At 42.0% G+C, this 16,840-nt stretch overlaps 1 protein-coding gene and 1 pseudogene across 4 annotated transcripts; one reads left to right on the top strand and one right to left on the bottom strand.

Annotated features, from left to right (window-relative positions):
• Window positions 1-652: 652 nt before the first annotated feature.
• LOC123063328 (uncharacterized) lies at window positions 653-14,221 on the bottom strand. Of its 4 annotated transcripts, XM_044487086.1 has the most exons (11): window positions 14,067-14,221; window positions 12,932-13,202; window positions 12,619-12,844; window positions 12,118-12,524; window positions 11,540-11,635; window positions 11,374-11,461; window positions 10,961-11,190; window positions 9,742-9,926; window positions 4,039-9,605; window positions 1,061-1,251; window positions 653-961 (listed from the first exon to the last, which is right to left on the bottom strand). In XM_044487086.1, the coding sequence occupies exons 2-9, from the start codon at window positions 13,099-13,101 to the stop codon at window positions 9,598-9,600; spliced, it is 1,410 nt and encodes a 469-aa protein (XP_044343021.1). In that variant the 5' UTR covers window positions 13,102-13,202; window positions 14,067-14,221; the 3' UTR covers window positions 653-961; window positions 1,061-1,251; window positions 4,039-9,597. The 4 variants fall into 4 exon arrangements, with proteins under 4 accessions (XP_044343021.1, XP_044343019.1, XP_044343020.1 ...); XM_044487084.1 differs by having other exon boundaries at window positions 653-1,251; XM_044487085.1 differs by having other exon boundaries at window positions 653-1,239.
• LOC123057201 (receptor-like protein kinase HAIKU2) lies at window positions 6,968-9,467 on the top strand (annotated as a pseudogene).
• Window positions 14,222-16,840: the final 2,619 nt, after the last annotated feature.

Below are 16,840 nucleotides of genomic sequence, written 5' to 3'. Positions count from 1 at the left end.
GAAGAGGAGGAGAACGAAGAAAGCATGAACAATATTCGTAGTAGGATAGCCGATGCTTGTCTAGCGATGGCAACATAAGTTTAGCTATGTTGACAGAGGTCATCATCATGTGAACCATATGTGTTTTGTATGGTGCATGTGTTTTGTAATAATATTATGGGATCACTATCTATTTTATGCACCATCAAAGTATAGTCGTTTGCGTATATGTTAGCAATGAATGGCCTGAATTGTAATTTTTCTCCTTTGAAAAATGATAGTTCAATTACCTACAAATGTATATATATCACTGCTTTACAGTCAATCAGCATATAAACAAACTCACTCAGGTCTCAGGGGCATTACAGACAATTCACAGCCACATCTACAATTTCACAGTCGTTTTAACCAAACAGCCTCCAGCTTTTGTACAGCAGCATTTTCACAGCAGCTTCTTCACAACAGCTTTTCCACAGCAGCTTTTTCAAAATCTGCAGCTCAACCAAACACAACCTTACTCTCACAACTGCATGTATTGTCAGTTTGTCACAAATGTCCTACTGCCGATTTGAACAAAATGTGTGACAAACCTTTCTCTTGTGCGCAGTGGTACAAGAAAATTTTGCTTCTGAAACTTAAGATCGAACATTCCATGAAGCACTAGTCCTTGAAATAATGCAACAGAAAACAATGTAATGATGCTAGCACATAAAAAATTCAGAGCTTCTGATCACAACTTCGTATACATCAAAGTAAAAAAGAAGAAGCCAGCCCGCTCATACTTGGTCTGATTGAAAGGTATTCCAGCCTAGAGGATGCGAAAAACACGCAGTTAAGAAGCACCGCCTCACACTCAACCACCATCAGATGAAAGGTGAAGTGCTCGCAACAGAGACTTCGAGTGCCAAAGAAACTGTGCGGAACAAGAGATTGTTTGAGCCGAAATCCATACCCACAGAGGCTTCCGACACCACGATGAAAACTGTCCACCAATTTTCCATCACTGTCAATGTGAAACACCCATTCGCCCACACTCGCCAGTAAAGACACTCGACCATGCTCCAAAGCAACATTCACATACCACAATTCATCGCAGCCTTCAAACCGCCCCATTACTTCTGCAACCGGCAGTTTGATTCGGTACTTTAAGACCCAAACCTCGCTTTCATAGTTCTGCAACACCCAATATCAACAATTTCTTTCATGGCAGTATGACGTGTATGGATCCCTAGCGTGCCATCCGCCTCAAAGATATATGACCTGCATGGTTGACTAATGGGAAAAGTTGGAGCACACATCTGCTGAAAAGTCTCAGTTATGGTGTTAAATACTACTATCAGTTTGCTTTGCCACCTAACATACCAATGCAAGCTATCACACACTCGAGCAGGTACGTTGAAGTACGCCAACCCCATCTCTGGCCAACCGATGTACCTCGGTTGCCGGTCGGAGCCCAACGTGAAAACATAGAAGCCAATCCAACGTGAAAACACAGACGCAGATAGACTAGCTAAAATTTTGAATTCTCTGGAAGGGGGGCACCATGTTTGGTTTCAACCCCACGATCTTTTTTGTATCCCACTTCATGTGGCTTTTGATCAATAAAATTTAGCTTTTACCCTAGAAAAAACCATAACTTTGATATGGTTCCCCTAAAAAAATTAACTTTTTTTAGGAAAAAAATAACCTTGATAGTAGAATGCCTAAAAAATTATCATATACGAAAACAAGGCTTCAAGAATTTAAAGTTGATAGTACGAAATATTTTCTGTTCTAAATAAATACCTTGGAGATTCTGAAAAAATAAAAATAAAAATCTGGAAAACAAGTACAGTACTACTGCGATTGCTTGGAACTTGGAAGGAGAAAAATATATATCATGATCATGCACGCTTAGTTTGGATTCTCGTTACGTTATAACATTGAAACATTCAGAAGTCATCAATCTGGAGGGTTTTTTAACATGCTCTTACCTTCTTACCTCCCATGTGAAAAGAGGGGTAAAAAGGAGCATGCTAAAATTGCTCATCAATCTGATAGTTGAGTTCTCTATAAAAGGAACCTTTTAATAAGATAAAAAAATGCAAGGATATGCAACCAAATACTCGTCTTTCACTAGCAACACAAAATGAACACATACTTCATGTTCAGAAGTTCAGACTATTAGCGTACGCTCTTTTCACCTTCTTGTCAGTGGGAATATAAAGAATTGATAAGCAACATGTACAACAAAATTTTCTTTTGCCACCATCTCAATGTGAACTAATTTACAAGCAGAGATTGGCGTTCTTAGCAAGGTAATCATGCAAAGACGAAAATGATTATGCTCAATTATCATTTTTTAGGACTAAAACACATGTCAATTACACTGTCTGTTCCATGCGTATGAAGCGGTAACTATTCAAGTTTTGTGAATAAAGGACACACTTATTAACATGAGGCATATACATATATAGTAAGGATGTGATTAAGAACATTTGCAGTGAGGAAAACATAGGGAGGCAGAAAGTGGCATTTTGCTCACAATTAACAAAATGTACTAGAGGAGGACGTGTTAAACCTGCACTGTAAGGCATCGGGCTAGAGGTGAAACTATATTAGTAATAGTCCACAACACTAAGCTCCCTAATTTTAAAATGCTCACAATCAATTAAGGTCTTTAATTGAAATTGAGGCACCCGATTTTGATCAGATCAACAATTTCTCAATGCTCTCTCATTCAATTATTTTATACTATACAATATGCTTCCTCACTTTTAAGGCATCATAACTAATTGTGGTCTTCAATTTAAAATTGAGTTACCCCAATTTTGACTGGGTTAACAATTTCTCAAGAAGCTCCCCCATTTAATTATTTCAATCCATTATTGTTCCCTAATTTTGAAGCTCTTCAATTCGATTGAGGTATTCAATTATGGATCTGGTTTAAGATTTTGATCGGGCCAATCATTTTTCAAATCAATCACCAACAACTGATCCTGTGCATCCTCCTAACACCTAGAAAAAATAAATGCCATCTTGTGACATTGCAGCACCAATATAGTACATGCAGCTACCGACACAGAAATTTTCCCACATAAATATGTGTTTCTTAGCGGATAACACAGAATCATATCGAGAAAGGCCCACCAAATCATCGAATTATTAAAAAAAACACTCCATCATCTCCTTGACCCGCCAAACTAAATATTCCATCAATTCCAAAATATGAGGGTATTAGTTTTTTTTAGAAAGTCAAATTCCTTTAACTTTGACCAAGCTTAGAGACAAAAATGTCAACATCAACAATATTAAACAAAAAAAAGATGGAAATTCATTTCATGATGAATCTAATTATACTCACCTGAAAGCTTGGTATTATGTATTTTGATGTATTTCTCTACAAATTTGATGGAACTTAAAAATATTTGACTTTTTAAAAATGTAATACACCTGATATTTGAAACAGAGCGAATAATGTTTCTAAGAAACCCAACAACACTAACGGCGCTGCAAAGCGCGCCCAACCCTTCTAGTATGTAGTTAACCCACCTTGACATTTTCTCTTCCCACACACGATCCCCAACTACCGGCCTTGACATAGCAATGGATAAGGAGACTGGATTCTTTAAAGTGCATTAATATTATTGCGACATTGTTTAATTTGCTATAGCTAGGTAATCATTTGGCGAAGGCGTGAAGCCACTCAATTACAGTATGATCAGCACAAGAAAAGCAAACATGATTATTGATGCGCATTCTACAAGCCCAAACTCATCTAAGCCATGGTCATGTGAATGCCGAAAGCAACTGTAGCAGGCGCAGCGAGACGAGCCATATACCATCTGGTTAGATCTGGTTAGACGGGTGGGGGAGCCAAGTGATCACTAGCGGCAATATGATCCACCTAATTACAATAAGTCAAATGTTAACTAGCTACTAGCCACTTATGAATAAATGACGAATGATACTAGGCCATACAAATGCAATAAATAAGTCTGGCTAGACAACCTACTGGTAAATTCGACTGCCTACAACGAGAAAATTGAGTTCAGTACGAGTGATATAAAGGGACCGTACCTAATTAGTCCAGATCGATGCATGCGCTACAGAGTCACGCCGGCGGCCATACCGACTGCTGGTGGTGCCCTTCTCGGACCCGCTCCTCCGCAACATGGTCTCAGCCCCAACGTCTAAACATACGTGCCTCCCGTCGCATGGGATGAGCATGAACTGTGTAAGGACGCGCTTCATGCTCGGCCGCAGATACGCTTGAGGACTCGTGCAGGGAACACCGAGTGTCAGCACCATAAAAATTATCCTCTAAGTAGACTGAACCACCGATATGCTCGACGATTTTGTCTTTGGTTAAAGAGCAATCCGGTAATACCTTCCATGCCCATTCAACCAAGCTTTCTCCTCCTCCAACGCCCTTGGCAACCATGTCGGTTGTCAGCTCTAGCAGAATGACACCAAAACTGTAGATGTCAATCTTCTAGTACGCCCCTCCATTGTACTATTAGTATTATGCAAAATTTGCATCCAGTTAGCATTCAACAGAAATGTTTGAGACGCCTTGCTGGATTTGAGATTGTCATCAGGGGCCATGTACCCGTGTGTCCCAAAAAATGGCTGACCTGTGGTGGGACTGGCGTGGGCTGACAACCATTCGAGCCCATAGTCGGTGATCTTGGCATGGAACTCTGGGTCAAGCAAAATATTGTCTGACTTGATGTCCCGGTGGATAATAGCCCGTCTGCACTCTTTGTGGATGTAGTTGAGGCCCCTGGATGCATCGATAACGATGGTCAGCCTTGTCGGCCAGTGCAATGGTGAAGGGGCACCCGTGCATTCACGGTGGTGCATCCAGTTGTTGAGGCTGTCCTTCTCCATGTGTTTGTAAACAAGCAGCTCGACATCTTGGCTGGAGATGCTGCAAAGCAGCTTGATCATGTTCTTGTGATTGATGCTCCCCAATGTCTTCACTTCTGAGTCAGACTGCTTGTGGTCTAGATTTCTCATGTTGCATACCTTCTTAACAGCCACTATTCTGCTGTTGCGATCCTCAATGAGACCATGAAGGCGAGGGAGGTGGACACGGTACACCTTTCCCAGACCCGCACTGCCGATAATGTTCTCCTCAGATATGTTGTTGAGCACATTAGATTCCGTGAAGTCCAGAGGTGTGGTGTCATTTTCTAATCAGCCACGACTTCTTTCACCACTTGTGTGTTCTTCCGTTGCCGAAAGAGCAGTCGTATGACGGTATTCATACAAGTGACGATGATAGTGACACCGAGCACTAATAAGATTATCATATGCTTGTAGAGGTGGGTGCCTCCATGGCATTTTGGGAGATTTATCCTTGATCCCCACTTGGCACAAAGCCCACGGTTTCGAAGGAAGCCGTGGTTGTACTTTGCACTTTGTAGAGAGAGAGGGACACCACCCATTGAGTTGGTTATAAATTGCAAACTGAGGGACGCAATTGAATGGTTGCCGAAGCCAGGCGGAATATTGCATGTTAGCTCGTTGTTGGACAAATGAAGGATTACTGGTGATGAAATCATTTCATTGCTCCATGCTGGTATTGCACCTGATATACGATTGTTGCTGAGGTCAAGTGATTTGAGATTCCGCAACAATTCAATTGATGTTGGTACGGATCTATCTTATTCCCACTTAGTGACAATTCAGAAAGCATGTGGAGATTGCTTGTGTTGAAAGGTAGCTCTACCGAGAGTTGCTTATTCTTCACCATCAACACCAATAGCCCAGTCTCAATTGTCGGGATCGAGTTGTAGAAGTGGTTGCTCTCCATCTCAATTCAAGGGATATTCGAAGATATCTCTTTCTACATAGTGCCAGTGAAGTTGTTGTCTGATATTAGCAATGTATGCACCAATGGCAACCACCATATATTCACGAGAAACTTCCCAGAGAAGTTGTTGTTGACGAGCATAATGTTATCCAGCGACAGGTAGTTGCCAATGCTCCGGGAGCTCACCGGAGAAGCTGTTGTTAGAAACTACAATGTTGAATAGTTTCTCATGGCGCATAACTGCCCCGATAGTGAGCCAGACAAGTTGTTGTAGTCCTCAAAATTTCCAAGCGGCGAGTGCTTCCCAAGTTGTTGTGGTACCTTACCTCACTCGAGATCATATTGTCGAACAACTGGATGTATTGGAGTATGAATGAGGCCAATGCTTCTGGGATGGGGCCTATGAACTCGTTGTTGTATAGGATGATAATGGTTAGTTTCTTGAGTGACCCAAAGTCTTCTGGTATGTAGCCAGTGAGTTTGTTTGCTGACAAGTCTATTTTAATCAAATTCATTGCAGTGAAGTTGCACGACAGCTTTCTGTTGAGTCCATTGTCATACAAGTACAAAATCTCGAGGTTTTGGTGCTGCCAGATGTAGACGAGGATCAAACCATTGACTTGTTGCCCTACATGTACAAAATGGTTAGTTCCTTTAGGCTTGAGAATGCCTCTGGAATCTCACCGGTGAAGCCATTCGTGTCAAGAAGTAGGCTCTGAAGTGCCTAATGCTTGGCCATCACCGTCGGCAGAACACCACAAAATTTGTTGCTAGTCAGGTATAGATGCGTCATAGATGGTGGTAGTCCGCTGATATCTTGAGTAAGTACTCAATGGGAGCCGTTGTAGTAGATATCAAGGTACTGTAGCTAGGAGTAGGTGTAGAATGTGATGACAGGGAATCTCCCAGTGGGCTTGTCGTATGAAAAGTCAAGATGGATCAGGTACTTGAGGTTGCACACAGATGGAGGGATATTGCCGATAAGATTCTAACACTAGAAGAAAATCCCCATAACTTGGCCTCCACCTACTGCCACGCAGCTGACACCAGCCCAGCTGCAATGACCGGTTGTTTTGCCCCACGCATCATTGCAATTGGGCAAGTGTCAGCTGTGTGGGGAGCAGTGGAGGTCTAGTTAGAGGGCTTTCATTCAAGCATTTGAATCTTACCGGCAGCATCCCTCCGTCTATGTGCAACCTCACGTACCTGATCCACCTTGACTTTTCGTACAACAAGCTCATTTGGAGATTCCCCGGCATCATGCTCTACGCCTACTCCTTGCTTTGGTACCTTGATCTCTCCTACAAAGGCTTCCATTGATTCCTTCCTCAAGACATCAAAGGGTTATCACCATCTATGAAGCATCTCAACCTAACTAACAATAACTTTAGTGTAGTTCTGCCGATGCCGATGGTCGAGCTTTCGGCACTCCAAATGGCTTCACCGACGAGATTATAGAGGCATTCTCAAGCCTAAAGGAACTAGCCATGTTCGACCTGTGGGGAAACAAGCTCAGTGGTTCAATCCCTGTCTGGATCTCGCAACACGGAAAGCTTGAGATCTTGTACTTGTATGACAATGGACTCACCGAGGAGCTGTCGTACAACATCACTACGGTGAATTTGATTAAGATAGACTTGTCGGCAAACAAACTCACTGGCTGCATACCAGAAGACTTTGGGACACTCAAGAAAATAACCATTATCATCCTATACAACAATGAGTCCATAGGCCCCATCCCTAGAAGCATTGACCTCATTCGCAACCTCCAATACATCCAGTTGTTTGACAATATGCTCTCAGGTGAGGTGCCACAAGAACTTGGGAAGCACTCGCCGCTTGGAAATATTGAGGTCTACAACAAAAGCTTGTCTAGCTCACTACTGGAGGAGATATTCGCTCACGGGAAACTATTCAACATAGTAGTTTCTAAAACAGCTTCTTCGGCGAGCTCCCAGCGAGCATTGGCAACTGCCTCTTACTGGATAACATTATGCTCGGTAACAACTTCTCAGGGGAGTTTCCGGTGAATATATGGTGGTTGCCGTTGGTGCACACAGTGCTAATATCGAACAACTTCGCTGGCACTATGCCGAAGGAGAGATCTTCGAATATCTCTCGAATTGAGATGCAGAACAACCACTTCTCCAGCTCGATCCTGACGTTTGGAACTAGGCTATTGATGTTGATGGTGCAGAATAACTAACTCTCAGGAGAGCTACCTATCAACATGAGCAATCTCCACATGCTTTCTGAATTGTCACTAAGTGGGAACAAGATACCTGGATCCATACCAACATCAATTAAATTATTGCAAAATCTCAAATCACTTGACCTTAGCAACAATCATATATCAGGTGCAATGCCGCCATGGAACATTGAGAAAATTTCATCACTGTTAGGCCTTGATTTGTCCAACAACGAGCTAACAAGCAAATTTTTGCCTAACTTCGGCAACCATTTAATTGTGTCCCTCAATTTGTCATTTAACCAGCTCAATGGGGAGGTGTCCCTCTCTCTGCAAAGTGCAAAGTACAACCGCAGCTTCCTTGGAAGCCATGGGCTCTGTTCCAAGTGGGACTCGAGGATAAATCTCCCAAAATGCCATGGAGGCAGCCACCTCCAGAAGCGTGTGATAATTTTGTTAGTGCTCGATATCAGAGTCATCACCGTTTCCATGAGCATCATCATATGGCTGCTCTTTCGGCGGCGGAAGAACACACAAGTGGTGAAAGAAGTTGTGGCTGATTGGAAAATGACACCATTCACACCTCTGGACATCACAAAATCCGACGTGCTCAACAACATATCTGAGGAGAACATTATTGTCAGCGGTGGGTCTGAAAAGGTGTACCATGTCCACCTCCTAGCCTTGATGGTGCCACCAAGGATCGCAACAGCAGAATAGTGGCTGCCAAGAAGATATGCAACACGGGAAATCCGGACCACAAACTGTTCAACTCGGAGGTGAAGAGATTCGGGAGCATCAATCACAACATCATCAAGCTGCTCTGCAGCATCTCCGGCTAAGATGCCAAGCTGCTTGTTTACGAGCACTTGGAGAAGGGCAGCCTCGACGACTGGCTGCACCACCGTTACCACGAGGGCGCCCCTGCACCATTGTACTAGCGGAGGAGGCTGACCATCGCTTTGATGCAACGAGGGGCCTCAACCACATCCACCAAGAGTGTGGACAGGATATTATACAAAGGGACATCAAGTCAGACAACATTTTGCTTGAACCAGAGTTCCACGCCAAGATCGCCAACTTTGGGCTTACTCTCGAAAGGGTGTCAACCCAGGCCAGTCCCACCACATGTCAGCCATTTGTGGTACACACGGGTACATGACCCCCTAGTGAGTCTCAAATCCAGCAAGGCATCTCAAACATTTTCAATGAACGCTAACTAAATGCAAATTTTGCAGAATACTTTCAGTACAATGGAAAGGCGAGCGAGAAGACTGACATCTATAGTTTTGGTGTCGTTCTGCTAGAGGTGACAACCGGCATGGTTGTCAAGGGCATTGGAGGTGGAGAAAGCTTGGGTGAATGGGCATGGAAGGTATTACAGGATGCTATTTAACCAAAGACAAAATTGACAAGCATATCCGTGACTCGGCTCACTTGGAGAATATCTTTGTGGTGCTAAAACTAGGTGTATCCTACAGGAGTCCTCAGGCGCATCTGCGCAGAGCACGAAGCACGTCTTTACCCAGCTCATGCTCATCCAGTGTGACTGGAGGCACATACGTACAGAGGCTGGGGCTAAGCCCATGTTGTGGAGTAGCCTTTGTCATCATTATTTACATAGCTCTCTTCACATTTCTGTATTAAAAAATATATAGTGTAACTTCTCCGAAGCCAAGAAAAAATTGTAACACTGATGGGCAAGGAAGAAGATAGGCATATAAATGTCATAAAACACAAAGTACAGTGCAGATCATAGGTAGGTAATATTTACCGTGGTTGCCAGGAATCATAAAACATTGTGGCCGGCTATACTGCCTGAGCTCAGAAACTCCAAGAGGAAGTTCAGGGTTTTCCAATGTTATGTGTTCAGGCGTATACCAAGCAGGAGGCTGGAGAGCATACTCAAAAGGGCAGAAACAATGCTGCTCATATGTAAATGAGCATGGATTTGGATATCTGCAAAAGAAAGGAACAAATCAACAACTTTTTGAAGAGCTTATTCCAAGATCAACATGAAAAAAAAATTATCCAATATAACAAGCTGGCAAAAAAAGAGAAGATGGCATCATATGTCTGGAATGCAACTTGAGATAAACTAGCGAGACTGGTTTTTCTACCATGCACCAGAAATATCATGCATGGCATCAATTCCATTATGACAGCGAACACACCTACTTTATCCTATCCCCTACCTAGATTCTCCTACCTCCTCAAATCACCCATGCATTTTAAGGTTAGTCCCAAATTCAAAACCGTCCTAGCTATTAAACACAAAATTTGCTTTCTGGTATGTTTACATATTTGCCTTCCTAGTGACAAGATCTTTTCAACAAGACTAACCATGCATATATTTTCTTCATTTTTTAAATATGATTTTGAAACATGATGAAACTATAAGAACTATGAATGTCAGACTAACCAAATTTGTCTTGTTTCATCGTGTTTTCGAGTCTGGTATACCTAATTATTTTGCACACCATTTAGTAAACGGTTCACTGTGTTTCAAAAACTCAAAATTCAAAATTGCTAAAACATATTAAATATTGCCCTTGTTTCAAAGAAATCATCCACGGATTTATCCTCTACTTATTTTAAAATATATGGTTGTTTGAAGTTTAAGAATGAAAATAAATTACATGTACTAGTGTGCAGGAGAGAGAACTAGTAGTTGGGAGAGAGGAATGGAGTGCATCCACCTAGCATAGTACGCCCTCCGTCTCATAATATAAGAGCGTTGTCAAAAACGCTCTTATATTATGGGACGGAGGGAGTACTTTGCAGTAGCATTTGTTGCCAGATGACTTTAAAAGTTTAAATACTCAAGGCATTGGTGCACGAATCTCTAACAAAGATGGAAGGCTCTCCCATGCATGGTAGAATCACTTTTCTCATAAATTAGCATATGACAAGCAAAACATTTACTAGTCATTAATCAGCAAACATGAACTGAAAACTTCAAATGGTGTAAACGATCAAAGTATGCAGCATACACGAGGTTTCCACCAATAAGTAGTAGTTCTCCACCGGGAAATATAAGCCTGGAATCATCAGATTTTACGACTAAAGAACGTTGAGCAAGTAAGGGTGCTATGGCATATGTAGAGTTGCCACAATCGCCGGCATATGCAATGATGTCAAATGAAAGTTCGTCTTTTCCATCAAGATGATCGTATAAAAGGTCGCCGCTCTTAGATTCGTCTGGACCTTTGTTCATAGCAGCCTGGTTGGGTTAGAAAAGAAATATCAATGTTTTAACAGAACAATAGGCTCAACCAGTGAAAGCAATTTAGAGCACAAGACCGAAATTCTAGGAAGGAGGGTATTCTGAGACAAGGAAAGACTGCAAGGAAGCAAAAAACTAGACCAAAATGAGGAATCAAGCCTTTAAATCACAGGCATGTACCTGCATCATACGCATGTCAAATCGACCAACAAAAAGTGTGACTGATATCATGAGGTTGAAAACAGTTTTAAGCAAATCTGTTGAGGTCCTGCAGAATATATCGACAAATAGTCAGCCATTTTTACAAGATCAAGTGGATAATAAGAGCTTAAAATCAAGAACATACGCAGAATACTGACGAACCGTGTCCTCAAAATCAGATTTCAACAGTTTCTTCAGATTCTCATACTCCGAAATTGGTAAAGGATGAGTTAGAGCCCATCTGTACAACAATTCAAGGAAACAAGGAGAATGAATGAGTCAGTTATATTGGGCATCTTTTTCTGGCCTATTTTCTTATCTGCTAGACAAATATGTGAAAAAAGACAAACAAAGTGGTCATCATCATGTCCAACTCTTCAGTACCCTAGTAATAATGACCTGAGGATATCTTACTCAGTCGCACCATGTTATTCACTAAAGCATATTCATGTGACATATAGGTAATAAACTTAATGCAACACCTTTTAGATTTTTCCCAAGGCTCGCCAACAACCATTGGCACATTATTAAGGGGCCATGGATGTTGAAAACCATATTATAGTTCTGCTTAGATGAAACCATGACGAACATATTGCATTTCCTTTTCATCATCATAAGTTCCCTCTTAAGATGACAGAATGCAAACTAATCTGTTGACTTGTTTATAATACATAAAAAATAAATCTTATCTACCAGATGAATGTGTTCAGGCAGTAGACATACCCAGTTGACCACTCCACGACATAATTAGCCATGCAAAGTCCAATGAATATAGCCCAGAAAGAGTAGACAGGTGAAATGATGTTGGAGTGTTCGGATCCATTGGAAGCTAATTGGAGCAAACATACCAAGATAAAAATAGAACAGTAAATAAACAGAAGAGATATGCAAGCACGAACAGAAGGTGGGTAATCACTGGCAGAGCGAACCGGAGCAAACCAGGATGGGCAAATCTGGTCATTAAACTTATGCATACGCAATAGCTTTGAAATCAGTGTATTGTCCTCATTTTGCTTTCTCCACAGAGAAAATGCAACCCAGTTAGCAGTTCTACGATCAATGGATTTGTCCCTCGAAAGAGTTCTGCTACCACAGTGACTGTAGAACACGCAGCAAGCTGTACTTATCACCTGTGATGTTACAGAAATGCAAATCTTAGAAAATTCAGAAGTATCTAAAGAAGATGAACGTAATACCTGAATCAATGTATGCAAAAAAACTTACTGCACAATTTTGGATTATAGTAAGCATCACTTGCTGTTTCTCTGCTATGCGAGAAACAAGACCCAAATACCAGAGTCCAAGAAATATGACGCGGAAGATGATAAAGAAAACTAGAGAGGAAACATAAATAGCGAGGAGCAGGGAATGATTCATCATCAAATCCAACCCCATTGACTGAAAACTAGGGAGATGGTATAATGCTGCCAAGAATATCCATGCAATGTACCTGCATTCAGAAACAGCCTCAGGGAACTAATACATCTTGTTTTACTTAACATTATGTTTCTTTTTACAGACTCCAGAGATTGCTTACCAACGACTAAAGTTTGAATAGTTTGGCTTGATAGTCTTCCTAATGATGAAATGTGTCGAGTGCTCATGTCGGTATGGGTATCCATGAGTCAGAATGGTCCTAACCCTCTCCATTTTAAGGGATTCAATCAGACGACCGGAGGGCTGCTCATGGAGCTTTTCTCTTCCCATAAAAATACTGCTCACTAAGTCAGTGATAGTTCACACTTGTTTTCAAAGCAACCACAGAGAGCCCTCTGTCACTGGTGAGAATTCCTGAACTGTGGCCAGATCTGCATAAAGAAACACAATCTGAATAAATGGAGATAAGAAAATACAACTTGTGAAAGAAGTCACAAGCTATAAAGTGGACATCCTACAAATTTATCTCAATGGCTCAAAGTAAATCATGTAAATACTTAAGTCGCTTAAGTGAACGAATCCGAGGAACCAAAAAAAGGAAGTATGCGTAGACAAACTGTAGGAGCCCATTGAGCGCATGGATTCCATGGGAAAGGGACGGCAGGCAGGCAATCATTAGCAGAGACAGAAACCTAGATCTTTATTACGAAGCACAGGCAGATCTAACAGGATGGAACTTGTCCGTTGTCCCCCCTACAATTTTCCCCTGAGATCTTTGAGAAGACCTCGGCTACATAGAAGAAAGAACTGAGAGTCTGAAACCACACCCACTGTCCAGCACTTGCAGTAAAATGCACATGGCCAGTCCAAAAAATCTTCTACTCCCTCCGATCCAAATTAACTGACGCAACTTCAGTAGCACATCTTTGTACTGAAGCCGCGTCAATTAATTAAGATCGGAGGGAGCAGTAGGAAATTACAAAGGGACAAATCTGGTTGGCCCAAAGAGACAGACAAATAAAGGGAGTAGCAAGCTCGTTCATATACATACATACATACATACATACATACACGGCGACGAACACGAGAAAGCACCAGTTGGACTGAACAACACAGGTATCCAGGAGGAGAAACTGCCTGCCAGTATAACTAAACTAAACTGGTGGGGTGTAGAAAGCAGAGGAAGCAGAGCTGAATTGCGCGCGCGTGCACACAAGCTCCGCGGCCCTAACCCTAATCCCGTGGAGCACCAAGCTAGGAAGGAATCGCAGCAGCAGGAAAGGGAGGTGGCTTACCAGGTGACGATGAACGCATCTGGCCTGCGGCGAAACTCGGGAAGGTGGGGGAAGGTGGGGAAATCTTTGGCAGAGGAAATCCCCACTGCTGCGCCTTCTCAACTGGTCATGTAATGTAGCTTGCCGGCCGGGTGAGTGCGTGCGGTGGCGGTACAGTGGTGGTGTCACGTCGGAATAAAGCAGTAGCGCCCGGAGCCCAACCCACCAATGTCCAAACCTCACCGACTTTTCTGCTATGTCCCAAACACTCTCGACTTTTGATACAGGACACAACAAGGATTCATTCGGTGGGGATGGGGCAACAATACAGTATAATAGGTGTGATGCTGAGAGAACAGGAGGCGAAAGTTCAGAGCCTCTACTGCTGGTCGACATCTACTCTAGAGTCTAGACTTATACCCTCCGTCAGTCGATCGACACGTCGACCATGCAAGCTTTATTCGTGTTCCCTTTTGCATACATGGCTTGTCTCGCCATTATTCTCCCCATGCACTGCACTCGTTCCATGCATGTTTTTCAGCTTTTGTACTCACCGAAAATGCATACCCCCTGAGCCCTAAGGTTAAGCATGGCCAAATGATTCAACTTTCTCACAGCATTAGTAGTAATTGTCATTGAATCCGCTAAGACATGGCTGGAGCGCGCTAATTCCAATCGAAGAAGTAATTGGTCTCACTTTATTGCTAGAAGAATTGATGAGAACTTTGGTGGCACTTCGCTTTGGCATTGTGATGTACACCTGATTACATAAACTCTATGGTCGTGAGCAATTAAGTGCTTTGGACCATGGTTTTCAGGCTTTCAGTTTGTTCGCTATCTGCATTCGAGTCCTGGGTGTAGTTCCTGGTATCCAAGCCTTGTTTGTGTTGTTCATTGCAACTACGTACAGGGTATTCTCTTCTAATAAATTCAGATGCAATTCTTCAAAAAATTCTGATGTAGTAATGTTTTTATTCTGTTTGATTGAGTGGTTGCGAATTGGTTGCAGAAATTTGCCGATTCGTTAAGTCTTGCTATGATCAGGTATAAATTATGTAGATATTCATACAAACCAAAATCCCTTGATATTACAGGCTGAGAAGAATCCAAATCCCATTATATTCCATACCACCAATTCAGTTAAATCTTGCCACGATCCAACTCTTCAACGGACTCAATTGACATGATAGAAGTTACAACCATAATAACTACCAGGTTGTCTTTTAATAATTGACTATAAAACTACCAACTTGGCCATCTTTTTTCTTAACCGGGCATTACCCCTTTTCATTACTACAACATAACGGAAATACATCAGTGTCGAGAGAATGAGACGGGAAAGAGGAAAGCGGGTTCAAGCATCGCCGGGAAACCCACTACAAGCACTCGCCATCAGTCTTGAAGCGTTGTTCTTCAGCATGATCCCCCCAGTCCTCAGATCAGCCGCATCCTCCAGCTTCATCAGACCTGCCCAGTAACATAGAACAATGCGGGCACCATCACCTAGAGGCTCCCAGTCGGGGCTGGTGCTGGTGGTGTCTGGCGCCGCTGCTCGCGCTGCCGCCTCGCCGTTTATGGTAGAGTGCGGGCAGGGTGACGCCAGGCCATCGCGGAGGAGGAGCTCCCTACCAATGAGCTTGCGGAGGAGGAGCTCCCACCCACATCCATCTGCCAGCATCGAAGTGCTATGCGGAGTGCAAGCTCCTCCTCATCCGGATCAGATGAGCTCGACGGGTCAGAGGTGGCAAGCCCCACCCAGTCAATCTCGTCGGAGCCAGATTCGAAGCTGGCCATGTCATGGCACTGGTAGAAAAAGGGCCTTTAGTCCCGGTTCTGGAACCGGGACTAAAGGGTCGGTACTAATGCCTTGACCCTTTAGTCCCGGTTGGTAACACCAACCGTTACTAAAGGAAATTTTCTATTTTTTTTTTGAATTTTTTTGAAATATTTTTTTTATTTTTTTATTTTCAAATTTCTGAATTATTTTAACCTCTAATCTCTAATCACCCCTCATCACTGCTCAATTTAATCTCTAATCACCCCTCATCATTCCAAATCATCTAACTTCCCGAACGGTCACCCATCCTCTCACTACTCCAGCCTGAGCACGCTTAACTTCCGGGTTCTATTCTCCCTTGTTTTCAAGTCTGCACTTGTTGTTTTCCCGACAATAGTAAGATGTCAATCCTATTAACCCTCAGGAATTTAGCTTGAGCATGAAGTCACATATTTCATTGTTTGAGTTTGAAACTATTGTTCTAAAAAACAATAATTTTTAAGTAACACTAATATTTCTTGAATAAGTAGTTTGGCCATTGTTTGACCACAGTTTGACCATAGTTTGACCAGATTTGACCAAAATTCAAAAAAGGTGAAATAATTATTTAATAACACTAATATTCTTGAATAATTGTTTAGTAACACTAATACTTCTTGAATAAGTAGTTTGACCATAGTTTGACCAGATTTACTAAAAATTTATAAAAACTAAAATTTGAGCATAACTTTTTTTCCTTTTGGAATTTGAGAATTCTACAAATTTGCAAACAGGCCATAGGCCGTCTCCATCGGATGTAACTTTTCGAGTAGATGATTTTTCATATAAAAAACTTTTTAATCCGAGTTCGTATGCAAAAGTTATGCCCATTTTACAAATTCCAGACAGATTTTGTAAATAAAGTCGAAATTCATATTTGTAAATTTTCCCAACAACTAGACCACATATCACATGGGAAACTTATTTTATTTTATTTTTTTGACATTTCCATCATTTTCTTTTGTTTTTTCTAAAACTG

The sequence above is a fragment of the Triticum aestivum genome, chromosome 3A (genome assembly GCF_018294505.1).
Source record: "Triticum aestivum cultivar Chinese Spring chromosome 3A, IWGSC CS RefSeq v2.1, whole genome shotgun sequence".
Taxonomy (NCBI): Eukaryota; Viridiplantae; Streptophyta; class Magnoliopsida; order Poales; family Poaceae; genus Triticum; species Triticum aestivum.
Note: the sequence above shows the minus strand (reverse complement) of the source record. Positions and strands in the feature narration are given on the sequence as shown.

What these genes read in the sequence shown, in the direction of transcription:
- LOC123063328 (XM_044487083.1), bottom strand. Translation starts at nt 13,101, where the DNA reads ATGGGAAGAGAAAAGCTCCATGAGCAGCCCTCCGGTCGTCTGATTGAA. An exon ending in ACGGTTCGTCAGTATTCTGC is followed by an intron (nt 11,462 to 11,539) that starts GTATGTTCTTGA and finishes TATATTCTGCAG; the next exon opens with GACCTCAACAGATTTGCTTA. An exon ending in CTTATTGGTGGAAACCTCGT is followed by an intron (nt 9,927 to 10,960) that starts GTATGCTGCATA and finishes TTTCTTTTGCAG; the next exon opens with ATATCCAAATCCATGCTCAT.